General features: G+C 36.1%; 1 protein-coding gene across 2 annotated transcripts; it reads right to left on the bottom strand.

Moving 5' to 3' along the window:
* Positions 1-128: 128 nt before the first annotated feature.
* Positions 129-27,725, bottom strand: LOC147408774 (nucleoporin (DUF3414)). Of its 2 annotated transcripts, none has more exons than XM_086421718.1 (32): positions 27,399-27,725; positions 27,134-27,307; positions 26,796-26,891; positions 23,585-23,654; positions 21,719-21,852; positions 20,889-21,029; positions 20,652-20,809; positions 20,373-20,541; positions 20,192-20,290; positions 18,223-18,300; positions 18,080-18,139; positions 17,793-17,950; positions 15,628-15,826; positions 14,451-14,570; positions 13,543-13,625; positions 13,293-13,403; positions 12,409-12,501; positions 11,417-11,505; positions 9,525-9,673; positions 9,037-9,180; positions 8,832-8,939; positions 8,122-8,232; positions 7,616-7,723; positions 7,399-7,509; positions 6,863-7,017; positions 6,235-6,709; positions 5,111-5,218; positions 4,887-4,945; positions 3,358-3,742; positions 1,493-3,064; positions 549-756; positions 129-388 (listed from the first exon to the last, which is right to left on the bottom strand). In XM_086421718.1, exons 1-32 carry the CDS (start codon positions 27,534-27,536, stop codon positions 291-293), a joined length of 5,961 nt encoding a protein of 1,986 aa, XP_086277844.1. In that variant the 5' UTR covers positions 27,537-27,725; the 3' UTR covers positions 129-290. The 2 variants fall into 2 exon arrangements, with proteins under 2 accessions (XP_086277844.1, XP_086277838.1); XM_086421712.1 differs by having other exon boundaries at positions 20,373-20,544.

Here is a 27,725-nt window from a genome sequence, read left to right on the forward strand (position 1 = left end):
ATTAAAGATGACAGCTTATGGACCATAAATATGGTCTACCAACCAATCAGACCTAACTTTAACAGGCAAATTAAAATCAAGCAAACCCTGATAAATGTCCTGTATGGTGAGAAGAAACTCAGAGAGTGTGCCTTGGAAAATAAGAAAATCTAGAAATGAAATTGTTACAACAACCTGGACAAATTAATGTACAAGGGCACTCCTCTCTCACTCTCTCTCTCTTTGCATGAATAAATGTACAGCAAAATCATTATATACCTCCATGTTTATATAATTCCTCAGTTGACAGATCACAGGCCTTCTGATTGCAACAAGCCAGGATACACTAACAATACTATCTGTTTTAAAGACTTCAGCGTTAACTTAAAATAAGTATGCTCCTCTATAACTACAAAACCGAAGGAAATAGCAGTGTCAGATCTTAACCACTCATACAAAAATGATAGAATCAGCGAAAGTATATTAATTTTGAAACCAATTTATATGCTTACTAAAAAAATTATAATAATAACACAATTTATATTAGTATGCAGACTGAGGATTCCTACCTTGCATTAAGGTTTTGAGTTCCTTAGAGAAATCTTCAACACGTCCCAGTACGGGTCTTATTCCACACGTCTGTGACACACAAAGTTCCAAGTACAAGGCCATTTCCATTATATTCAACAATAAGAAACACACATCCTGGATTTCGGCTCGCATCTGCTTCAACTTGTTGGCCTCACACAGTTCGGTAACAATAGCAATAGCTTGGTCCTGAATCCCCAAAAATAACATGGCATTTAAGGACTTAGTAAAGGATTACATTTTCTTTATATAGAGTCAAACTAAGCCAAACTATTCCAATAGCATTTGAAAATCGTAAATGCAAAAAATCTGACAGCGTTGCCTTATCCCGACAAGATTCGTGCAATAGAATCAAATACTAAAAGCATGCAAATTGAGAGAATAGGAATAATAGTGGGAAAGAGAGAAAACAAGATACGTTGAATACAATATATATTTTACAAGGTTTGCATCATATCCTTGGCAACTACATCCTAGGGTTCGGTCTTTAGATCCAATCCACTGGCATTAATTTTGAACAGTATTTCCTTCCCCTTCCTCCTTTTTGGATAGGTAAATGAAATTTTATTATGTCCAGGCTTGAGCAATGAAATTACAATCCTTGTGCTCAGTATATTCTAAATGGGATCTTCAGTGTAGGCCTGTTTGGATCTATGCTAGACTAATCCTTAGCTTGTAATTAGGCAGGTCTGGTCATCACCTTTTTAATAAATTTGTCCTTAAAAAAAAAATTAAGAGGACAAAGGAAGTTATAGTAAACCATATATTTTTGCTCATAGAAAGCGGATGGTGATCGACCATTTTGGATGTTTTAGGTGAACCGGGAAAACCGAGGTTTTAAGTGTAGATTCAAATCCTTGACATCATATAACTTAGCACATAAGCATTATTGTTGCTATAGAATATATATATTCTATTACTTTACCTGTAAGCCATGTAGAATCTCGGGCATGGGAAGTTCAGGGAAATGTGCAAGATCAATAAAGCCCACATCCTCTGCCCTTTTAGCCGCTTCTTTAGCTTGCAGACAGAGAAATTTCAGAAGAAGAAAAGCATTTCTATATAACTGAATTGTAACAGTATCGGAAAAATGTGTCTGAAGGACTGAATCAGCATTTTCAGTTGTCTGATCCTTGATCAAGGGAACCAATGCTGTGCATGAGACAGTAGAGACTTTAGATTTAGACACGCAACCAAGAGGCGAAAGAGAAAACCATCCACGCTTACTGTTAATAAGTGAATGTTGTCTGTTCGACTCAATTTCATCCTTGAGTATGGGAGGACATATGAGGGGTGCAGTCCTACTAGGAGATTCCCCAATGCGCTGAGCTCCCCTGCTGATAAAGGCTAAAAGATGAATACTTTTCTCCCTTAACTGTGAATCCATTTCTTTCATGGCCTTAGCCCATGAATTCCGATGTTTTGCAAGAACACATATTAGCATGAGAGTATGCTCTGTCTCTCTCAGAGCCGTTAGAGAAGTTTGTGTCTTTTGAGTACGAGCTCTCTTCTTGTCATGGTCTTCAGATGGAAAGTCCGGTGCATTAAGATGGTAAAACATCAAATAAGCTTTCTCACAGAAGAAGTACGGAATTATACTGTCCACAATATCAACGCATGAAGAACTGTCCCCTAAAGAATAAATTATTGCTGTGATTACAGCTAAGCCAAGCCCCCATATATGCTTTGACTTTTCATCTTTGTCAGGTGAGCTGCAAAGATCACTCTCACATAGAGTATTTAAGAAAGGCTTCTTGTCCAATAAGATATCAAACACTACTTTCAGAGATGAGAAAAAACGAGCACTTTGAAGCATCTCAGCTCCTCCTCTAACTCGTGCAAGGCTCAAAAGAAATTTCAAAACTATGGAAATGGAAGGGAAATCCTTTTCTCGAAGCTTCTGAATAACAAGCTGCAACTGTAGATGCTTCCGTATGATGGGCAACCAAGTATTAGAGGTCAAATAACCTTTGAGTATTAAGTCCATTGTAGCTAGTGAAAGGGTACAATACTCATTCATTTCAATGCATCTGCAGAGAATGGGTAACAACCCAAGATTCAGAAGAGACACCTCAGAAAAGGCCTCAACAGTTTCCTTATCTGGCCCTTCAATACGTGAACTGGAGTGACAGAACCCAACTGACATGAGAAGCAACATCAGGAAGAGCTTCATTGTTTCCCTTACCCCAACAATTGATGACCTGATACTACTCAACATTCTAAGTCCTGCACCTGAGGTTTTTAGGACAAGTGTACAAACAGATAAAGACAGTTGCCTGTTTGCTTTCTTTGAAAGTATTCTGTATAAAAATCTGATAAGATAGAGAAGTAAGTCTGCTTGAGCTCCAAGGAAACTAATAACATCCTCACAAGGATCAGCATCTGGAACTAATGATTCTACCGTTGTCTGCAAACATTTGCATATGTGATCAATGCATGACCCAACGAGTGATTCAGAAATCCATCCACCAATCGATGTTGTCTTTATTTCAGTTAACTGCAAAGCCAGGTAAACATGAACTAATAACTTGCATGAAGAAGGAAAGAAAAAGAATGGACAATAATCTTGAGATTTCTCAAGTATGATTTCATGCAAGAAATTGAATTAAAGTAACGATTTCGTTTCAATCTCAACAATCCTACGAAGCTATTATGAAAGCTATACTAGATTTTTTTTTATTAATAATTCTTGAGCATTCTCTAATAAAAACCTAAAATAAAAAAGCTTAAATCTACGCATAATTTATGGACTTTGAACTGAATGGCAAGCAAAGATTACTAAGTACTCACATTTCCCTCATACACAGATACAATGGTTGTTAAAGCCTTCAATGCGGAAAGCTTGGAATGTGCAAGAAATGCCATCAAGTTTGCATCCTGCATGTACAACAACATCCTTTTGGCAATTGCTTTAGATGCCTTCCACTCTGAGTGATCCCAAAACTGTAATCCCAAATCTGCTCGCAAACGTACAAGGTCAAACAAGTACACATCATTGGGATCTGTAGGAAAGTCCCTGTTGTACTTGTGCTCATCGGTCTGCGAAAAATTTAACTCATGCAAACATCGAGTGAGCTCTTTGAATGGCCCGGGATTAATCTCACGGCCTTCTAGCTCTCCTTGTATATGATAGTAGAGGTCACTGAGTATTAAAATGTTAAGCTCCTTTCCCACACTGCAAACACAAATGATTCAAAGGCAGCATTTAAAAGCATAAGACCTCAAATCAAGTCGATGGGAGCAATAATCAGTTAATAACATTAAAACAAAAACTCTGGGTATATATATATGTATATAGACATTGAGTAATTGACAACAAGTTGATCAAAATTTTATAAAATTAAAAGGAAAAGATTCAGAACATAAACATGAAAAAGAGAGAAGAAACAAAATATAAGGAGCTTTGGCAATAGAATTCTGAAAAAAAGGACCCATCCTCGGTGCTCCGAGACTTGGGAACTAAATTGGTTTATCATACACATGTACACCTAGTATACACTACACTATATATAGTGTTCTGTGAAAAGAAAATGTCAACAAGCATAGCAAACTCAAGGAATTCCCAATTTTGTAAACAAACTTACTTATTTCCCTATAAGTCAGTGGCAGAGAATCAAAATGAGTGCTGATAATATGACACTTGACACACGTTGATGTGGAAGCACATAACTTATTAAAAAAATAAAAAAGAGAAAACAAGAGTTTCTCTCTCTTGCCCATAGTGAAAAAAAGAAACTTTCAGATTTGATCACCTTGTGTTTTATATTTACCATGGATCAAGCTCGAAAAACTATTGTTTTTAATTTTTTTTTTTTTTTTGAATATGAATATTTTCATGAAATCTAGATGTCTGTGTTGTTGGATTGTCAATGTGATAATCAATGTGGGCCCAACGATCCCTTTTAAGATTTGAAATCTAAAAAAATAAATGTGGGCAGAGAACGGGCAAGAGAGAAAAACTTTCTCTCTTTTTTTAATAAGTTTTGTGCTTCCACGTCAGCGTGCGTCAAGTCCGTCATATTATCAGAACTCAATCAAAATTAGATGATTGTGAACTATGTATCCTTTATTTAAAAGGAAGAGAACCTAGAAAGACAACAAAATACTTGGTCCTAACATATGTAGCCTTGACACTGATCGTCAGCAATGTTTTGAAAGGTGCAAAAGTATACGAGGCTTTACCCCATGAGGTGATGCATAAGCCTTGATTCTAGTATTATCTCTAAGGAAAAAAAAAGTTCAAAATATATAGAATTTAATAGAAAATATAGGTGGTGGTAAGAAAACAATCCCTAGAACCTTGATTATGGGCACTCTACCTGTAACCACGCAGTGAATATTGACCTAGCAGTTCAGAAAATGCAGGTGTGTCTCTTAACTGTAGAAAAGAATAATACAATGAATATGCGTAAGTTCAAAAATGAAAGCAAGAGTAACAAACCAATAAGATTTGAACCTGAGTATTTGAATCACTTAAAAAATAAGTTTTCAAGGGGCTATTGAATGTATATTTATCACAAGTGTAATCAGAAATGGATCTAACCTTTTTAGACATGTTCTGAATCTTCTCAATTAATGATAAAGACATACTTCCAGCATCACCAATAGTTAACTTCCCCATCACATGCACAAGAAATGAACTCGCAGCAATCTGGAAGTGGCTTATGAGAAAATGATTAACACTGCTTAACTATAAACAAATCTATAACAGAAGCTGAAACACTAAGAATTCATGACCTTTATCAGTATTATTTTGCACAGCTTCGGGTGCTAGTGATACTCGTTTTATGAAAATATTCTAGCAGTAACAATGAAAAAATAAAATTTGAGTCATCATTCCAACATAAAGGAAATGACACATCAGGTAAAAGGAACTGAACAAGCACAAAATGATGAAACTTCAAATGAGTGATGCAGGTGATGAATAAGAACCTGGCATGTCAAACTAGGCAATATTATAGAGGGATAATTAATATTTATAATTAAAAAAAAATACATGGACAAAAATGAGAAATAAAAGCACATTTGATCTATGAATGTTAGAATTGTACTGGGGTGGAAAGGTTCCTTCCAAAGTCTCAGTTTTCATCTAGGCAGCTTCATTAGGGAGGTTGACCACTCTAGATCAAATTATTAAAAGGGGCTTTCCATCTCCAAACTTTTGCATTTACGTAGAGAGGATGGGGAATCAGCAGGTCTCAAAGTAGGAAAACAGCATCTTAATGCAGGTCTTGTAACATACTTGTCCATACATCCGATCAAACCAAATATGAAATAAATTTGTATCTGGAAATCCTTCTTGCACCCAAATGACTCTATACTACACTCACCATCTATTGTCTAGCTTTGAGAATTTCCATCTCAAAATGATTCCAAAGGGCTTTTCCTGAATTTCAATATCAGTCATGAAATTTGAGAGAGATTTCCAGTTTTTACTGAGTGAAAAAGATTTTTATCACATGCGAGTACATTTTTTTCTTTGACAGGAGTTATTTAGAACAGTGACACTATATATGATAAAAGACAATCCATCCAACACAGAAAGTGGACAGAATCAAATAAAAACTCCACGAATGTACATGAAGCACTACTGACTTACTGCATTAACTAATGCAAAGAAAAGAAGGGGGGGGGGGGGGGGGGGGAGGGAATTGAAAGTGAATTCACCTTTGCACGAAAAAATATTTTTTCGTCGTATCTGCAAGACGCATATGATTTGATCAGGTCACCCACGACTGAGCTCTCACACCATGCAGACAAAATATTCTTAAGATCAGTTCGATTAGCTGCTTTTGATTTTTCCAAAGTAGCCTTATTTTCTATCCTCTCCTTAGATGGTTCAGAAGTCTGCTTTGAAGGCAATTCAACTTGTAGTAGTTTTTTCTCTAGAAACATGTCATATGCCATTATTTCTAAAATTGCAGAATGACATTGATACTTATATGCCAGGTGTCGAGTCTCATCTTCGGTCTGATTATCAAGCGAAGGAGATTTCTTGGTTGCAATTGATGAGATAGAGGAAGACAATTGTTTCCAGAACATTTCAGTTGTTTTAAGCAATTCCAAGATCTGCACATATTGAGTAGCCCCTTGCCACAATACTTTCAGGAAGTTAAGCATATTCAGCAGTAAATGGGGATGCCTGGAAATAAGAAAATTCATCAAATTATGTGGTACACCCTTTCAGGGATAAAATAATATAGAGCATAACATACAAAACTATACAAGGTAGTAATGAAGGCCATAACATCCAAATTAAATTAACAAAGACTGTTGTCCACTCCAGATAACATACCTCTCAATAAGATCCGAGGATCTTTTGACATATTGCAGAAGTGCATCTATGAGACTTACTTTCTTGGACCTCAATGGCCCAAAAGAAACTGATTGTTGTTTCAGTGGAACCTCCATAGTCTCCTTAGTGGCTATCATAGAAACAAGAAAAGCGGGCTGCAATAGAGATCCATTAATATTGTTTGTGGCATGGAAGAAAGAGAAATTATAATATGATATAAACTGATATCAAATGGAAAAATGACGGCTTATGTATTTAAAAAAAGGATATTTGGTTTTCTAAAGTAGCAATTTAGCCATCTAATATAAGTGAGTTCCATAAAATGCCACTTAAATTTTTTAAGAAACTCCTTTAAGATTGGGATAGATTTGCAACAGTGCAGTATACAATGACCAGAATGCCAAAGAATTTCTTATTTTAATAATAATTCAGAAGACCACACAGGATCATTCCAAAGCAAAGTACATTGGATTTCACCAGCCACTGATGAAATTGAACAACTGACAATCCAAACGTCATTGAATATAGAAACCAACCTGATAACGTGCTGCACAAGTGAGAAGTTTAACAATAGCAACAAATAAATCTTCATTTCTTGGTGTTTCCTCACATAATATGTCATAAATGGAATACCTTAAATCTGAAATCTGAAAAACAACCAGTTGACAGTGAAATTAAATCAGAAATAGTTGGTTTAGACAACGGTATTTACACACGCAAGATGATGGAATAAGCTCAAATATGATGTCATACCTGCATCTCATCTGAAACAAGGCATACATCACCAAACAAATATGGTTGTGCATTTTCTGCAATGATGCAGAGCATAGAAAGAACTTTAGCAGCACCAACTTGTATTGCCTACATACACAACTCACATACAAATAAAATCAACATTTATAACGACATGAAATATGTATTCACCACCCCCCCCCCCCGGTCAAAAAAAGAATTTTTTTTTGTTGTGATAGGTAAAAATTAATAATTTATTGAACAAGCATATACATAACAACAAAGAAATCAAAATGAAATATGTATAAGACTGGTTCTTTTTTGACATTTTTCTCATGTGCAATCAAACACTGGCATGCATTTATCATAAACCAATTTTCAGTAGAACCATTTTCTCGAGAAACCATTCTTTTGGCAATCGAACACACCCTAAAGATGAATTTACTGTGTAATCCAGAATATGAGAGAAAGTTAAAATATTAGAAGGAAAGCAAATGGTTCCCTATTTGTGTGGAGATAGCCCTTACAGGATCACGGAAGTAGGATATCAAGGATATTGCTGCTGTAACAACAGGAATTGGTTTGGTTGAAGATGACAACATTGCTTGGTGAAAACCTGGCAGACTGGACATATCATCCTGAAAGTGTTTCAAGCAAAAGAATTAAATGGAAAATTTATGAACCAAGAACTCAATAATAAAACTTTCCACAAACTACAGTAGAAGTAAGGATATCATCTACATGCACCAAGAATCTTGTAGAAAATATTCATCAAAATAAAAAACAAGATAATTGCAGACCTGATAGAAGCTTATAGATTTCACAGAAAGTATTGTCAAGTATTAACATAACCATTGCGCTTCACAAAAACTTCTATTGAACTCCCATACATTGGAAGGAATAACGTAAACACGTTTGTTTGGCTCTAGTGGAAATAAATGGAAATTCATATATGGTAAAATCATGCGTTCACAGTATAAGATATGCATAATGCACCTGCACACATTGAAAGATGCAACTTGGGCAGGGCCAACCCAAGGCCGACAGACCCAAGGTTTGGCTAGCACACAGGAGAGAGAGAGAGAGAGAGAGACTTAAACAATTACATTTATTCATTAGATCGTGAAGGATTAGGGTAATGACACAGCATGATGGCACATTCATGAAATGTGGACCAAGCCCCTGATATGAACAGCCTTTAAAAGAAAATTAATACTTTGGCAGTTCCAAAACACACCTTTGAAAAAGTGGAGAGTGTGGTAAATACAATATCTAACACGGTACATACTGCAGTATGCAATCCCTCGATCTCCTCCACTTCGTATAGCCGACTGACATATAGTTTCTGTTAAAAATGTTAACTTTCAATAAGACCCCCCGAAAAAAGGAACAATGACTTGCAGATAAAGTATGCTAGCAATACCAAGGGCCAAATAACCGACCTCTAACATCGTTGAAGTTATGCACATAATCCGGCAAAGTGTGTTGTGAACAGAAGAATCACATAGTAAAATATCCCTGACAATACCACCTAGTTTCCGTGAAATTGGAATCAACATAATGCATTTCTTCAACACTTCAAGTACCTAACACAATAGGAACCAGTGCAAAAATGAGAACAAAACTGGCAGTGCCACATCCATTGAAATTAAAAGTCGAGAAAACTCAGTAATCTCTATCGCAATAGTAGTAATAAAGTGCAAAGGTTGTTATATTTTTTGTGTAATCTTTTAAGGGAGGAGACCAAGGGGTCTTTTAGGGGATTTCTTATTCAGATGGGACACATTATGCATTGTTCAGTAATGGTGAAGGGGGCCTCTTTATAATATCTTGTATAGGGAGGCCATCTCAGCCACAGTCATCTATCTTTCTTCTTAATTAATAAATTAAGTTTACCCATCAAAAAAAAAAACAAGGCGTCAAAGGGTACCTTCAATGTCACTTTCCATCGGACATGCTTCATTTTGTATTTCCAATGCTCGTGATTAACAAAAACATATTGAAGAGAGAACACAACTAGAGCCAACACAATATCATCCTCTGCTCCCGTTTCCACAAGTTGCATGGTAAAGTCAAGCACTGCAATAATAAAAATTGTGCAGGACAGGGAAAAGGTAAGCATTTATTTCAAGGAGGCAAAAAAAAAAGTACTCATATGAACACAATTTACAAGCGAGCATAAATACAAAAATTTTGAATCCAACATGTTTGACCATGTGAAGAATCTGATAATAATTGATACGACATGCAACGATCGCCAATTGAAATTTTCATAACGAGAGTTCTACAACAAATATTATCAACTAACCTTGTGTTTGAAAACATAAAAAACAAAATCAGACACTTGAATTCAGTTTTGAAAGAAATGAAATCATTTCAACATTACTCGTCACGTCCACCTAAATTCGGATCCAAAGATGCTAGCCTAGGCGAATTGAATTAGAAAAACTTGTTGCTCTAGCTTAAAAAATAAACGATTTAACACTAAACTGATTTCTACAATGTGAACTAACCTACTTTTGTCTTTGCTCCCTCCCGATGTTCCCCTAACGGGTGAACATGACAAGACAAGACGAACAGCTAAGACCAGGCCACTGACTCACAACTCAAATAGCTCATTACTCCCTGGTTTCGCTCTCCTCCCTCAAATGAGTAAGACTGGAAATGGATGTGGAAGCCAAGCCGGAAGCTCTTCAAGCTCCACTCACTGCCTACTCCACGAGTCACCATAGCTTCACCTACACCACATGTATCTTGTATATAGACTCATAGCTATTTTATCCCTTGGACTTAAACCCATAGCTTAGTTGGTTTGACATATGGAAAAACAGCTATGAGGTCGTGGGTTCAACTCCAGCTTACCCATCAAAGGGGGAAAAAATACCCAAGATCTTCCCTTCATGTAGCTCATTGAACCTTCCATCTTCACTTGTGACATGTGCTAACGAAACATGTCTTAACTAATTCCTCGAACTACTTGTCAACACCCTACTTGCTTTCCTAGTATCTTAACTAACTCATGGTCATTGCATCCCACTGCTTACCAATTGACATGGCCTACTCATAACTGATAGCCAAAACACTGAATCCTCAAATGAACAATACAACAAGCCCAACAGTATTATTGCCTCCGTTTGCTACTTTCACAAAGCCTAACTGTCAAGGGAAGATTCTTTGTTCGCTCCTTTCAGTAAGTGTTGTGGCCTCCGTTTGATCTTGTTTTCTCAGAACATGCAATTTGGTCTCCTCTTGTTCCAACCAAAGTTGTTTTCTTCATTTGGACAGCTTCCCTTGACAGAATCCTTACTCTTGATAACTTGATTAAGCGCGGTTGGAGAAGCGTTCATTTGTTTCCAATGCCCTGTAACAAAAAAGCATCTCGAAACTAAACTAACTTCTTTTTTTTATTTTTGTGCAGATTTTCCCTAGTGAGGAGTTTTTTTATGCAATGCCACCCACGTTATAAACTAATGTTCAGGTGCTCTTTTTTTATTCCAAATAGCTTTACTCCAATTCATCTTTGGACCTTCTCCTAAGACTGCCGTATATACCCTCTTTGAGGAGAATTTACCATTAGAAGTTAACCTTCATGTCACATTTTATTGCATGGCCCATTTTCTTCTTGTATTTGGTCTTACTTCCTCTCTACACATCCAAACTATATTTTATTAGATCCTATGTCTAAGATTCAAACTCGCTAGAAAGATATGGGCTGGGCAAATATTTTAGAATTGAGTGCAAAATACTCCCAAAAAAAAAAAAAATACAGTGCAGATAACAATAGCAATTCTAAGTATGTGAGAAAATCAAGATTTAACATGCCTGAAATAGTCAATGGGCAGCAATCCACAGCCAGCTCACAGTCAATCAAGAGAATTCTTGCGAGTCCACCTGAAAGTAACCACATGCCACTGGAAGAAGGGAACTATCTTAAAAGATGATATGCGGATGTGAAATATACAATAAACTAATTTCATAATCTTTTCTTGAGAATGCATTGAACTCATACTAACTGGAGAATGAAGGTCAAAATATTTACTTCATGATACTACCAATTTCCAAGACAAATAAAGTGAAAAATCAAAACAAAAATGGAATAGTTAAGAGAAAGGAAGAAGAACAACAACAATTGCCAAGACAAATTAAGTGAAAAATCAATACAAGAATGAAATAGTTAAGACGGAGAAGAAGACAACTTCAAATTGATGCTTTTAACGGTATCTTATAAATGAAGACACACTTACTAGATGCTTATTATGCAGTCACTTTAGTACGACATTCCAGCAAATCCAGCCAATTTGTAGGACCCCCTGAGCTTTGTGAAATGATTAAGACCTTTTGACCATGGATCAACATTGCTGACTCATGAAAACTTAGTACAGCTATGAAACCCATTAAAAAACCCACTAATTTGTTGTCAATATGACCACAAAAATACACCCAAACCTTTTACAAACTCAACAGAAACAATTTTTTTGGGTGGGATTCTCATCTTTCCAATAGGTATTAAGTGGTTGACAGACACTTGCATTTCACAGGGAGTCAACAATGTTGACAAACAACCAAAGGGACTTAACAATGTTATATAATGCAGGGGGTCTTACTAATTGGCATTATTTCCCACTGGGCAATTAAAATGTCAAAAAAAGGAAGTTAGAAAATCTGAAGACACAAGTATGGTTCCTCGGTGTCAAAAGGAACAACTCCAAAATCATACGATACAAGTTAAATTGGAATATAACCAAAGCAACCTAAGAACTGATTGCTTCATTTTTTCAATAGATGCCAGAAATCATACAAGACAAAATATCCACCTTCTATTACTGGCCACATCAAAGTTATTTGTATTCAAAGCCACCTCAAAGATATCTTTCTTTAGAACCACCGCAATAACGTGAGATGGTAAGCTGCAACATCCAAAAGAAAAACAACAATAACCATGTCATATCTATCGGAAACACCAAGAAAAAAACTACAGGAAGCAAACTAATTCTAATGAAGCATTGCAAAAAACAAAATGAAAGTAGCACATACAGGGCATTTGGCATTCAAAATTATTTTGTTAATAGTGCCAATTAAATGAGATTGAATACAAAAATGAGATTGAATACAAAAATTAGTTCAACAATTGAATAAAAAGATTCGGTATTCTAGACTAGTAAAACCACTAACAATTCAATAGATGCTGCGCAGAACCCTATACTCCTGCATCAAAGGTTCACGCAACTATGGTTTTTTTTTACGAGATTTATTTATAACCAGTATAGACAGGTGGATTTTTTTATGTCCGCGGGTTAGGGTGCCTAACACCAAGTAGGCGAGTTGGGGTGCCTAACACCTTTCCCAACTCTCAAATAAACCTCCTTATCTGAAGTCTTAGGTTGCAATAGATCAGAGTTACTTTTTGTGCAGATGTGCACTTGAAAGTCGATCGTTATAGGTGACCATGCACGCCCTAAAACAGATGGTGGTGACTCCAAACCACCATGTAGTCCGCAGAAATGAAAAAACATGCGTCTACAATGTATATAATTTGTCATGGAACAATAAAGAAAAGGAACAGGAAACAAATTTAATACCAATATAGAAAATATTAATCTGATGAAGTTACTGATATTTCTCGAAACAAGAAGAAATAGAAGACACGCACACTAAAGCTAATGCAAAGGTAAAAACAACAAGAACACAAATGATTTACCACTTCAACATGTTTGCTAAAATACTAATACTCATGGACATCACTGCTGTGGCGTTAACATTAGACGACAAATTTCTGACCAAAGTGCAAATGATCTCGATCACATCAACCCTGCAAAAAAGGAATAATGCAACGATGTAGACTAAAAGGAAATTATAAAGATATAATCAAAATGGTATAATAATAATAATAAGTCTTGATAATTAGAAATTTGACACAAAAAAGACAACTTAGTAATTGAGCTTCTTACCGCATACTCTGTTCTACATGATCATTCATATGTGCCGTTTGAACATGGAATGAAATGGGACCCATCAAAGCAAAACATACAGTCTGTACAAAGTCGTTCAACATAACGAAGTTGATATCAGTTTGAAAAAAGTAAATATTTTACATTAGATCAATGGAAAAAAAGAGACATTTCAAATAATGGGCTCATCCATTTCACGGATAGACAGGCCTGTCTATCCTTAAGCATGTGAAGCTTTCGTGGTTTTGGTCTATGGTCATCCAGATTACAGCCCAATGTTTGGACAGACTAGATTGATTACCATGTCCCATGTGTCAGAGCATCCCTGTATGGCACGTAAGGAAGTCTAGATCTACAGTCCAGAAAACCTTCCCCAATGTGTATACGTTGTCTTCTTAAAAAGTAGATATAAGAATTTTTCACCTAGAAGTCCATTTAGATTAATAAATAGTTCATTTAGAAGGACTTTTCGAAATCCTTGACACTAAATTTCCAACAAATCTCAGAGGTTTTATCACTTCACCTAAAAAAGTGGTTCAAATCAGTGATGGGATACATGATAATCATAGATCTAAAATTCTCAATTTTAGGTATTATTTTTTTTGTAAGGGTTTCTACCAGTTTTCATCTTGAGATCTGATTTAGCTTATGTTATTTTTGTTTAGTATTTAGGTTTTATGAAATTTTATTTTGAGTGGGAAACCTAAGTATGGCATGAATGGTAAGAGCAACTATGTTGGCATTAGATGATGTAGTCATTGCATACATCTATACAATTGCTAATAGGAGCTCACTGATATCAACCATTTCTAAACTGAAAAACAAATCGGAAAGAAAGAGAATACTTTACTCAATAAATTGACAAGAACTGGAAAAAAATTAAAGAGGAGATATTGATAACAATTTACCGGGCTGAAGGACACCAATCGACAAAGTAGGTCAAGAGTAAAAAGTGTTTCCTCATCATAATTCAAAAGCAACCGTTGGGCCAAACGCAGGAGCAAAACAATTACTCCAGATTGAGTATACTGCATTACAAATTATGCATGTGTCAGCACAAGAACATAATTATGTGATGGAAAAGAAAATTTTGAGCCCAAGTTGATGAGATAAAAAAATGTCATCATTTATCATCATCATTGAAGCCGTATCCCAAAGATTTTGGGTTTGGCTATGAAATAAAAAATGTGCAGAAGGATATCTTGAGTTTTTTTTTTCCAATAGCACTTTTATTGCACTAATCCCAAAAAATCAAGGGCAGTGGACATCTCTGATCTCAAGCTTATTAGTTTGATTGGTGCTACCTACAGAATCAATCATTCCATGAACAAGAGATAATGACGGTAATGAAATGTTGAGAATAAATAAAGATATAGATAAGCTTTATAAGGTTGAAAAGATTTTGTCCATGGGATTAATCGGACTAAGTCTGGATACCCATGTATCAAAAAAAAAAGAAATATGTGAGTTGCACCATAGTGCACATCTAAACAAATTCAATGCACGTGACTCATGAACAACAGGTATTACAAATTTCCCCATCTTGATCAACCGCTAAATTGGATTTCGAATCAGTGGGCATCAAGAGGAGATTAAATTAATGCCTCAAAAAACACAAATTAACATCAAAGTGCTTTTGAGGTTGTGGGTCTAAGTCCAGCTTACCTATAAAAAAATAGGACAATCAAAACAGTAAACCCTCTTGAATCCAGAGGGATGCCAAACAGAAGTAACTGCATGAATAATTTTTTACATGTCTTCCCAACTACTGAAGCACGTCACAAACATAGCAATGACAATAAATTCAAGATGAACCACCTCATCATCTCACATCTAAAAAGAAAGTTCTCAAATCAAATCCTCTAAACTCTTTCAGGATGAAGGACCAATGGTACGAAATAGCTTTGATCAAATTTCATACTTCAGCCACCATTAACATAATCAGTAAGTCAAATAAAAATTAAACAACGATGTTGAAGATCAAACAAAAATTACAGTTTCCAAGGTTTCCAAGGATGCCCCAAGCATCTTAAAGTGAAACAGTAAGAACAAAGATAAGCAAACATAAGGCCAATTAAAATATACCTCCCAACGAACCAGAACTGTATTTCCATCAATGACTTTCAGAACATGACCACGGGTATGACTAGGAATGAGTAGGTCCTCGACCCCGGGAACATTCAATGGTTGGTGTGTCTCTATCTCAGAAGTGTTCTCCATACCGATATCATCAGAAACCTCAAACAATGATGATATACCAACTGCCTTATCCAAAAAATTATACCTGTTAACAGAACAAACAAAACTTAAAAAACAATAAGACAAAATATTATACTAAAAAGCAAGATGTGTTCTATGCAATGTGCAAGATAAGGAAATATTTCTCCTCTTCGATGATTTCCCACTGAAAACAACCAGGAAAAAAAATTTTATATGGAATGTTGGTTGAAATAGTGGCCTAACCAGTGAAACTACGGACTAGAAAACCTAAGAGTTCAGTGCCTAAAATTCCATTTTCACCAAAGTTTTGAATAGGACTCACAAGTTGCAAACAGTAACTGGCATGGCTAACTGAAGAACAAGTCACAACAACACTCTTTTTTTATATATAAGAAAATGCTTATATTTAATTTTTTTTTAAGTGATCAAGATGACCACGAAGTACAAAAACAAAGAGAACATGTCACATCAACAATGTCACGGGTGTAGAATCTCCACTTCTAAGACAAAGTGACCTTTTATCCTCTTTCCTTGTCAGCATTGTTGCTGAAACCTTTGGCAGGATGGCGATGACCACTAGAGCGGTGACAATGGGGGATTTGAGACGTTTTGTGGTTGATGAGTCAGGGATCTCTCATCTGCAATTTGCAGGAGATACTCTTTCTTCCCTTGTGGCTGCCTCTGATCAGGTTAGTATCTTAAGCGGCCTTGTTGGGTGCTTAAAGGTTTTTTCAGGGCTGCCCATTAATGTGAGGAAAAGTAAGATCTTCAGAGTTGGGAATGTCCCGGATGTTAATATGTGGGCAGAATTCTTGGGGTGTCAGCTTGACTCCTCATCCTCTTATTAGGGCCTTCCTTTGGGAGCTGCATATAGATCCTCCATAACATGGGATTCAATCATCGAATGAGCAAGGAAAGGTTGGGTCTTGGACAGCTGGGTACCTTTCTAAAGGAGGTAAGTTGATGCTTATCAAAAGTACACTGAGTAGTATCCCGACATACCTTTTATCCCTGTTCTCGATCCTAAAAGGGCGGAGAATTAGAGATGTGGTTAGAAAAATTAGTGAGGGACTATCTTTTATCACAAGTTTCATCAGGTGAAATGGAAGGTTGTTCATCACCGTAAGAAGAAATGTGGTTAGGAATTCAGAGATTCGAATTGATGAATTCAGCTCTGCTGGGAAAGTGACTGGAGATTTGGGCTTGGTCTCCTAAATTCCTTTCAGAAGTGTCTTTTTTCATTTGGATTGCTGCTTTGGAAAAATTTTAATTTCAGATGATCTGAGGGTCAGGGGGTTATTTCAGTTGATTATTGTTTTATGTGTTAAGCCAATGGGGAGTCGGTGATCACCTTCTCATACATTGTGATTTCGCCCATAAAATTTGGATTCGTGATCACCTTCTAATATTTATTTTTATTTTTTTGGTAAGTATAAGAATGTAATAAATGGAAGGAGAAGATAATGTCTAATATTGTTTTGCTCTCAGTTTGGTGGTCATCTCAGCTGCCTGCTTCGTCTCTTGAATAAATGCTTTATCATCGATATAAAATAAATAAATAAAAAGTTGGTGCCAAAGGTATAGATGGTTGTGTCAAATAAATCATACAGATGAAATCAAAATAGAAAGCCATTCCAACTAGGTCTATGGGTCCTTTATGATTAATAAAGATCTACACTGAGAGTGATGCACAAAAATGCATGTGATCAAGGGAAACAGGAGCTACAACAATACAAGTTAATGCCCAAAAGATTGGGATTAAAAGTCGAGCACAAAATAAAAGCACTCTAGTGTGGATGAGGTTTCAAATTGCAAGTACAGGTGCTCAAGCAAGTATTATTTCTATTTATTACTTATAGTTAAAGCCAAACTACATAAGTATTTATACAAATTACCACCCACAGATCTTTTGAAAAAGTGATACTTGCAAGGAATAATGTAGCAGAAATAAAGACCAAGAAGATCATATCGGCAAACCAATAAAAAAAAATAGAAAGGATCATATAGGTAAGCAAACAAGTTCCACTTACACGCATTCTGCAGGCCAAGTTCCTTCACCAAGTGCTGACAAGAAGCGAACAAGTTCTACTGTTCGAAATGGAAATTCACCTTCTAAAGTGCAAAGAAGACACCTTATTGGACCATCAATAAAACTCTCTCTGTCCCAGAACCGAACACAAAGTGACTCCTGCACCAGACATAAACAATAACGTCTACAAAATGAGTAATGACCATATATGAGTTGTGCAACACAACCAATGATAACTAACTGAAGCACCCTAGGATGTCATTTAGAAAGATAACAAATCGCTCACACCTCTCCACGGTAAATTTTGCAAAGGATATCCAATATCAAGTTAAGGGTACCATCTTCCAGCTGCACCACAAAGAAAGTGGTATAAGCAAGATACTTACTAAAAATTCTGTACAATTAACTCAGAAATGCAAGACTGAAGTTACCTGAAGAGTAATCTCGTAAGACGCAATAAATGCAGAAACAAATGTTCTCAGGACACTTCGATGACCAGTAGTAGGGGCCTGCAAGAGAATATTTGCACCACAGATGACGAACTCTTAAACTACCATTATAGTCCCCAATTACATTAATACGTGTCAGTACATTTAGAACTTCAGAGGATGTGTTATTTGCATGCTCAAATACTGTTGGAAGGATAAATTTAAAGGCATTCATGTCAAGAGGAAATTATCCTAATAATGAGGCTCCATAAGGAATGAACTTGTGCACAAGTAGCTCTTGGACAATCCAGCAGAAGATATAGAAACATGTTACCAATATTGGGAATGAAAAGTAAATAGACAGGCAAAGCAGAACCACCTGGAGCTTAGAATGGCGATTTTAAATGTCAAGCGACTTTTCTTTTCAAGGATCAATAAAGAAAAGGGAAAAGGTGTCCCCTATAAAAATCAAGATAGAGATTTGGAGAAGTTCTTCAATGCACACATTATTCCCATGAACAGCACTTCTTTCCAGAGAATCTGCCACTTCATTTGCACCTCAGAGGGTATGGAAGATCCTGACGGTCCATCCTCTAACCACTTGCCTGATATGATGTATAATATTTGCAGATCTCCTGGGATGTTAGTCTGTGCCACAAGCCCACTTTATAGCATTGACGAAATCTTCCTAAACCATTATGGGCCATCAAAATTACTGTTGAATAAAGAGAGGTTATATTACGGAATTATGTCACACACTAAATAAGGATATAGTACACCAAATGACCTACTCTCTTAGCTTGTTCTTGGGATTTTCCTGGTGGGTAGAAAAAATGGTTATGATTTGTGTGCCATAAAATGAAATTGGCATGGAAATACAAAATCCCATAAGAAAAGGCAATCCCTGAAGTGTCATCCTATTTTTAGTAGCACTAGAACTTGCCATACCAATAAGACTAGAAAACACTTTTGAATTGTCCCTCCTACTTGAAACTCCTTCAGAACTACTGATGCAGGACGATGAGGGAAGATAAGAAAATGGAATTTAATTTAGGATTGGGTAAACCCAAAAGGTAAAATGAAAAGAATGATTGTAAGTATGACCACAATCCCAATGAAAATGGTTAAAGGCTTGTGTTTATAAGGTAAGGAAAGGATTAAAGGTTAAGGTTATGGAGAAAGGATAAAGGGTTGAGTTTTGTAGGTTTCAAGAATCAAGAAAGGGATTTCAAGAATTAAGAATCAAGAATCAAAGAACTAAAAGAAAATCAAGAAAAACAAAAAAATAAAAAATAAAAATAAAGATTAGAAGAAAAGAATGTTATATTTAACTCACTCCAAAATGGCCTCACACCACACCCATTGTTGGGAAGATTAAGCTCAAGCTTTCTTTTTATTCATCATTCTTCTCATATTCATTCAAGAAAATTCGGCAAGAAACAAGTATTTATAATGTTCTCTAGACCCTAAATCTAATCTCAACCATCCAACTAAAATAATGATATCCAATGGTTGAGAGTAAAACTTAAAACAACTTAAATAAAACAAAAGCAGAAACACCATCTATGTCTCAATCCCGTAACTTTATTTCCCATGAATTTTCAGCCTATGAAAACTCATTATAAAGTTACCAAATTTCCCCCTAACACCTATACTAACATCATAGGCTAATAATTCATCAAAATAAGCTCAAAAAACATAAAATTAAAGCCCTAACCAGAAAACTAAATAAAAACTAAAATCTACTCTTTAATATTTGATGTCCCCATCAACTACATATCATTCAACCCACCCACATCTCCCAAATGGTATTTGATGGATCATTAAAATACAATTTATAAATAGCTAGTAGACAAGCCTGTGAAGAAAAAAAGGGCTGGGAATACAAACTCAACAAGATCTAAACTTGAAAGAAAAACTAAGTAACAAGTTAACAAACAACTCCAGTCTAATTTCTTAATGGAGAACTTACATCTGAATCCTTCGATATGTCATTTTCAAGAATTTTGAGAACATAACTCAATGGTGCAGCCTTGAAGGCTTGGCGAACATAACCAACATGATCAATCTCCTGAAACAATGAATGGTCAATGTCAGGTTGTGAATATACAGCCAAGCAGATATATGATGGAAGATTTCAATAGAACATGTACCATGAGAACATTATTATCTTGCTTTTCCGGAAGTGATGTAAGTAGACAAAGGAATATTGCCCATGCTAGAATCAAGGGGGCTGCTTCTTCCATCTCAAAAGCATTGAAACTTGAAATCATAGCATCCATATCTTGGATATCCATCAACGTAAATACAGAATGACCCTGCCTGCTAAAGAATGTTGCAAGTAATCTATAAACGAAATAGGCAATCAAAATGGAAATACTGGACCAAATCCAAACAGGTTAAAAGAAAAATAACCAACTCTTTGTTGAAACCTGAAAGGCACTTCGTCATGAACCATTCGAAGGAGATTTTCCAGGTCTAAAGTTTCAATAAGAATAAGTAGTAGCTGAACTTTGGAGTGATTAAAAAGATTTCTTGCTTCAACTGATATTGCCAGCTTTCCGGAGTTGAAAGACCCGGATAACATTTCCTGAATTTTGGTGCCATTAAGCAAGATTGAGATGAAACAAAGGATTAGACATGACAACTGGCAATGGATAACAGCATACCTTGTAAAGCAAGCACAAGCTTCTCCACTGTTCACCATTACAAGTACCAAATGACTCATAATAAGCAAGGAAAAAAATGTCTAGGACCAAGTTATCTTCGATTAGAATCTCTTCCGCCCACAAGGTGGCAAGATCAACTTCCTACAAAGCATTCAGCATAAAGCCCATCAAACGATAAACATAAATGAAACAAAAATTTGTATGCTAAATTAAAGACAAAAATGCCTATAAAAAAAATTAAAGAAAAATATAAATTGAAAGGGAGAATATGAAGATGACAAAGCCTCCCAACAATCACCATGACCATTTTTCTCAAGTACATTTATACTTATAATGTGAACAGGAGACAACATCCATGAAGAGAACGATGAAAAAGAACATTGGAAATAAAAAAATGCACACACACACACAATAATATCCTTACTTAAACAACCTCAAAATGTTAAAAAAAATAGCCTCCTCATGGAATATCACTGTAAAGAGGACTCTAAATAAGCATCCCTCTAGATTCGCATACAACCCCAGCCAAATCACGATGGAAGAGTATACTACTGACAGATTTACCATTTAACTTGCACGTGACACAAAAAGAACAGAAAATAAGAGAAGAATGAAAGGAGCCTTCAAACAAATATATCTATTAACAAGCAAAAACTAATACATACATACATACATATATATATATATATGTATGAAGGAAAGCTTTCGTTCTATAGTTGCTTCAAAAAATATAATCAAACACCACATATTAGACAGATATTGAACAGATCACAACATATACCAAAATTTCTACCCTCTAAATCACTATAAAATCTTTCCAAATAGCATACCATATGTTCCAGGTGCTTGGAGGACAGTAGACCCCGAATGACAGATAATAATTTTCTATCCAATCCATCGGATAATAGCTTTAATGCCTCCTCACTAATGGCATCTCCCTCTTCGGATCCATTTCCAATGTATGCTACATGCAAAAAAATACATATGTCGATTTAAATTGACATGAACTAAATCAGAATCACCTTTTTAAGTATTTGTACTTGAGTATCTACATCTAAAAAAGCATAAAAGAAGTGGCACTTATAGAACCAAAGATATGATCAACCAAAGAAGAAGATACGGTTCCACAACAGAAACAACTTGATAGAGAAACGATGAAAATATTAAACGTGCACGGAAATGATGATACATTAAAGAGTAGCAGGAGGCTTACAAACAAGTACCAAGAATAGATAAATAAAGGAATGAAGAATGAGTAAAATGGGAGTTTACCGAAACCAGAAACAAAACCTTATCAAGGTGGAAAAGCAGCATCAAATATCATGGATTATTGCAGCCAACAAACTAATTAAAAAATCCTACCATCATAACATTCACCTTCATTATAAAGGGTGAAGGAACCATAAGCCAAGGGAACAGACCCAAGTTAAATGGCTGATTTTAACAGAAAACATTGGGGTCAATCATAATGTAGTCAGTGAATTCATTTACAGACGTAGGCAAGCCTCAAAAAACTTGCCAATGCCACATTATTCACCTTCCTAGGATCCTATCCCCTCACCATTTTCTACTTTACGTTTGGTGGCTTTAACAAAATGCTCATAATTCTTCAGATTTGGTTGCCGACACCCTATATCCGTCTGCCTTTGGGAGCTAGATACAGATCCAAATCCATTACGGACTCAGTCATCAAAAGGTTTGATAGGATATTGGAGCCTTAGATGAGACTATATATATCGAAGAGGGGTGGAACGGGTCTGTCTATTTCTTGTCTCTATTCTTGATTCCCTTGAGTGTGGCCAAGTAGTTGTAAAAATCAGTCAGAATTGGTGTGGAAAGGGAACGAAGAGCTCAAGTTCCATCTAACTGAACAGAAGAAAGTTTGCCTTTCGAATGAAGTTGGGTTCTTGGCCTCAAAAACATTTTAAAAATGTGAACAAGGCTCTCCTCGAGAAGTGGAGGTGGGGATTCGGTGAAGAAAGAACAAACAAACACAGAAGAATCGTATCTTTTAAGTATGGGGTAAGAAATATAGCTTGGGAAGACATCATTCCCCCGTATTGTTATGAAACAGGTATTTGGAAAGGCATATCCAATTAGTAGTTTTCTTTTTATCAAATTGCTTATTCCTCATCTTTTAGGCCCACACCTTTTGAGAGGTTTTCTGCAATGTAGCAGATATGCATAGAATGTGGAGCATTATCTAATTCGATTTTATAAGTTAGCAACAAATTGGAAAAGGATTTTGTAGATAAAAACGTGTGCAAACAGTGAGAATGAGGGAAAATTTGTAATTGGTAAATAATGATACTTAGTCCAAACTTTGACATAGTCTGCCGATGACCGATTATACATTGTGGTGCACCACATCAAAGTGTCCTCATCAATTCCCAGATCATCCATATTTTTATTATTTTTACATTGATCAACAGATGAAGGTCACACTTCACAGTACAAGAGGTCAAAGCACCTTTGCACTTTATCCTTAACCACCAGGCATAAATCACAATGGACGTGGAAAAGCTTTAGCCTGTCGTTTTTTTTTTCTTTTTCTTTTTCTTTTTTGATAGGTAACTTAGCAATGTAATATAACTATTACGAAGCACACGGGTGAGAAAAGAACAAAGAAAAAGGGAGGAAAATTTTCTTATCAAGTCTATATTGCAAAAAAACCAATGACATAGTAATTGACTTACAAGCGTGCATGATAATCTGCCGGGTACACTTCAGCAAGCACTGTCGCTCAATGTAGTATTGAAGTGATATCTTTATAAAAGCATAAAAGGAAGAGGCAAAGGTCAGACAAAGAGAACACCAATAAAAATTTTGTTTACACTATATTACTATTCCATTCTAAAACCATACAATATTTCACATCTAGACTAACAAGAACAGCTTTTACAACTACATCCACCGGGTATGCAGAAGCACAAATAGATTTAGATGAAAACAAACAAGTGACAACAAACCCAAATACCCTAAAAAAGAAAATCTAAACATGCGGCGATATATGTGTACAAGGACTTAATATTAAGAGTAACAAGTGACAAATGAAATATTAAAAAACATAGAACCCAAAATTAGTGAAGTCCCATCTTCAAGAAACTGAGAAGCCAAACCCATCACCCAAAAAAAAAAAAAAATACTTCAAAAAAATTCCCAATCTCATATAAAAATAGTAAGTCATAAGTTACATAACCATACATGGTCTAGTATGTGCATTCATGTGTCACTTCGTAAAAAGACCAGCGATTGACCATGATTGGAAAAGAAGAATTTTCAAAGTTATTGTTGTCAAACCATCTAGGTTGGTAACTTAACTCAATGCTGGTGGGAATTGAACCCAACTCCATGGTATCATCATCCATAGACTTAGGTGATTAGATTAACTTTAAATTGGTTATTGATCTCAGATTGAGCACCTTAAAGAGAGGGGAAATTTTTGAATTCGGATCAATTTCAATATATCAGATCATATATCCGATCGATTGAAATAAGCTTACAGCTGATCGATCAAAACTCCTTTGGCGATTGATCGGACTGAGATATCCAATCGATTGGACAGTTATGGGCAATTGATCGAACTGCACAGAATTTGTTTCTAATAAGAAATTAAGAGCTTTAATCTGAACTTCTATAAAATGTGTTTATACAATTATTTCTCTAAGCTCTCAAGGACTCTTTGAAGAACCCTAAAAGGTCTAAAAAATATATAAGGAGGGAGATCAAACCTTGGAGCCTCGAGACCCAATTCTCCAAGAGATTCAATGATTATGATCTATGGCTAAAATTTTTAAGTCTAATCACAACAACAAAGTTTCTACTTTCTTAGTCGTGGATTTGAGAGTGGTAAGATCCGTTGGATTAAGGATTTGGTGCATGATGGTGTAGAGACTTGGTTTGTGGAACCAAAACATGACAGAACTGTGTGTTTGATTTTGAGTTTATTGAGATTGTGAATGTTCTTAATCAACTGAACAATCCATATCTGAGATCATTAGATCTGAAGTGGTGAGAGTTATTAAACCGCCAATTAGGCTAAAGCATTATGAGGTAATCCAAAATCATACAAAGGGCCCATCTGAAATATTATTGTTCTTTTTTCAGGCCAACCGAAATGCTTCAACCCAACATTAACCTCATTTTCATAACAGGTTTGCATGGATTTTGTAGATGCTCGAAATGGCACTACACTTTCCTTCTCTTTAAGCTCGGGGGGACCTGCAAAACAGCCCACTCCGACGATCAAGTTAGCCAAATTGATCAGTGTAATGTGCTTAGAGAAGAAGAATTCGAACCTCTTTTACTCATAATCTTCTTCCTTATATAGGTGCTTGACTTGTTCGTTTTCTGTGCCACCCCTTGAGGTGACTTGGGGTAGTTAGCCTACTCTCTGACATGTCAGCTGCAGGAGTTGTTGCAACTGCCCTATCACTTCTGAGAAAGTCAGATTTGGTCTGACATGACGTGGGTTGTTAGAGCTAGCTGTCTATTGCATGCTCATCTGTCAGACCCGTCATACCGACCTACGAGCTGATGGCACAGTTCCGAGCTTAGAATACATGCATTCGTCGGGATTAATAAACCGAGCCACGACCTCAAATCATTAATCTTGGCCCCCGATCGAGCCACGTGTCCGTGCTCAAGAATTTCCCCCCACAGATTTCAAGATGATATACAATCCATTAGTTTGAGTATCCCCAACACAACTAAATGGGTCGGCATAGTGTTTGGGAGCTTTCCTCTAATGACCTTGGCAAAATGTCATGAGTTCAAGTCACCCAATAGCACATTGAGATGCATGTTTGCATGACTTCATGTTTGGGATCAAAATTAACTCCAGAAAAATGTAGTTCTGAGAAAAATTCCGAAAGCTCAGCTTGTCCAATAAAACTCGCGCCCATCAAAGACAAAGCCTAGTCAACCAAAGCAAAGCTCTTAATACATATTCAGAGCATTCCAATTGAGCAAAAACCCAAAGTACCTCAATTAGCCAACTTCATATACTTTTCTTTATATAGAATTTTTTTTTTTTTTTTTCTGGATCAATTAATTAGCCAACTTCATATGCAAGGAATTCATTGTATCCAACAATTGCATGATCCACTCACTATGTGTAATTACAAACATATTATTTGGATGTATTTCATGATATGGCCTATTTCACCTACATTGCTATAAGAAGAAGAATATGATGGTCATGTAGGTGTTTCATAAGAAAATGCTGGAGTGGATTAACATCATCAATAAAAATATCATAAAGCCTTCTCCATTTCCCTGCAAAATAGTCAAAGAACACTCCCCTAAATTCCTTGAATACCTTGCACCAAAAGAACATCAAGCCCAAATAAAATACTAACATCTTGCATCAAGTGTTCTTTATTCTCAAAAATCTGACTGTTCCTCCCTTTCAAAACAGATCACAAGACGGGCAGAACTCCGCAATAATATTTTTGAAGAAAAGAACTGCCCTCCCACTGCAGGCATGAGTGAAGGAGGACCTTAGATGATGGAATATACTCAACTATTCTGAAGAGAGATATAAAATACCACCGAATCTCTTGCATTTGCAACCACTCATAGGTAAAGTTTTACTATTTGATTCACACAGATCAATAGTGAGAAAATGGGAAATCCAATAAACGGGAAGCTTTCAGTGTAACCTTCTGAAGAAGTCGTATAAGAAATTTATCTAATCTAACCATAAGAAGAATGCTTGGTATATTGAAACTTCAACCCATAATATATATACTAATATATCATGAATGACAATAATCCAACATGGCATAACAAGGACATCCAACCACTTCATAAGAACCTTTTTTAGGTAAATGCAATCAACCATTGTTCAATTAATGAACTAAAGTATAGTTGTGGCATATAAAGGCAAAGAAGAAAGCTACTAACCAAATGAAGAAACTGTTGAACTTTGATATCATCGGCAAAATTTTCACTCTCTACAGACCGTGTGACGAGAATGTATGACTGCACCTCATCTAAGCCCTGAAAGTCGGTAGAAAAATTCATTTGATACAATAATATAACTTACAGCGGTGGATTCAGTTTCATCATCACCATGTCGTGGATTATATCTAGTGGAAAGATTATTCAAGATTGCTATAAAGGAAATTTCAAAATTGGATATTTTCCCCCCCTAATTGGTACCTTTCAAACATGGTCGAATATAGAATTTTAACACCATAATTGCAATGGAGAAAAATGGGCAAGAATGTTACAAAACTTACCAAAGAAGAACTAATTTGTAAAGCTAAATCTTTCAATTTGGGCTGCACGATTAAACGATGAGGTCCCACATCAATCTGATGGGAGTCCAATGCTGCTCTTGACTTCTGATTTGGAGGCTTAAAGAGAGAAACTGTATCCAAGAACCAAGCATGGTTGTTCTTCAGCTTCTTTATCTGAGCAAAACAAAAAGAGTTTGAATTTATAAAGATGAGAATTCGATATTTTCTTGGAAGTATAATCGAAAGATAGATGAAATGGTTTTACCAGAGAGGATGGAAGTTCGGTGGAGAGAGAAGCGCTTTCAAGGTCGTTAAAGAGATGGACAAAAGAGTCCCACCATAGAGACTCGTCTACTGACTTAGGGTGCGCAGCTTGATCAATGGCGGCTGCAGCAGTCGCCATTAGAGGAGCTCAAGCTCTGGTCTGTGATGAGAGAGGAAGTTTGTTCGAAGTTAGAACTTGAAACCCTTGGAGAGGAATCGCGGGAAGGAAATTTCTTGATCCCGCCCTTTTATGCTTCGAACGAGTTTAGGAGAGAAAGAGGAAAGTGTTCTATAAACGTACAGTGCTTTGGGTTTTGGGGGTTCATCT

Source organism: Akebia trifoliata, chromosome 2 (assembly GCF_017979445.1).
Source record: "Akebia trifoliata isolate Shusen 1 chromosome 2, ASM1797944v1, whole genome shotgun sequence".
Lineage (NCBI taxonomy): Eukaryota > Viridiplantae > Streptophyta > Magnoliopsida > Ranunculales > Lardizabalaceae > Akebia > Akebia trifoliata.

What these genes read in the sequence shown, in the direction of transcription:
- LOC147408774 (XM_086421712.1), bottom strand. Translation starts at nt 27,536, where the DNA reads ATGGCGACTGCTGCAGCCGCCATTGATCAAGCTGCGCACCCTAAGTCA. An exon ending in CATGACGAAGTGCCTTTCAG is followed by an intron (nt 20,545 to 20,651) that starts GTTTCAACAAAG and finishes AACATTCTTTAG; the next exon opens with CAGGCAGGGTCATTCTGTAT. An exon ending in CTTGTGCAGCACGTTATCAG is followed by an intron (nt 7,018 to 7,398) that starts GTTGGTTTCTAT and finishes TCTCTATTGCAG; the next exon opens with CCCGCTTTTCTTGTTTCTAT.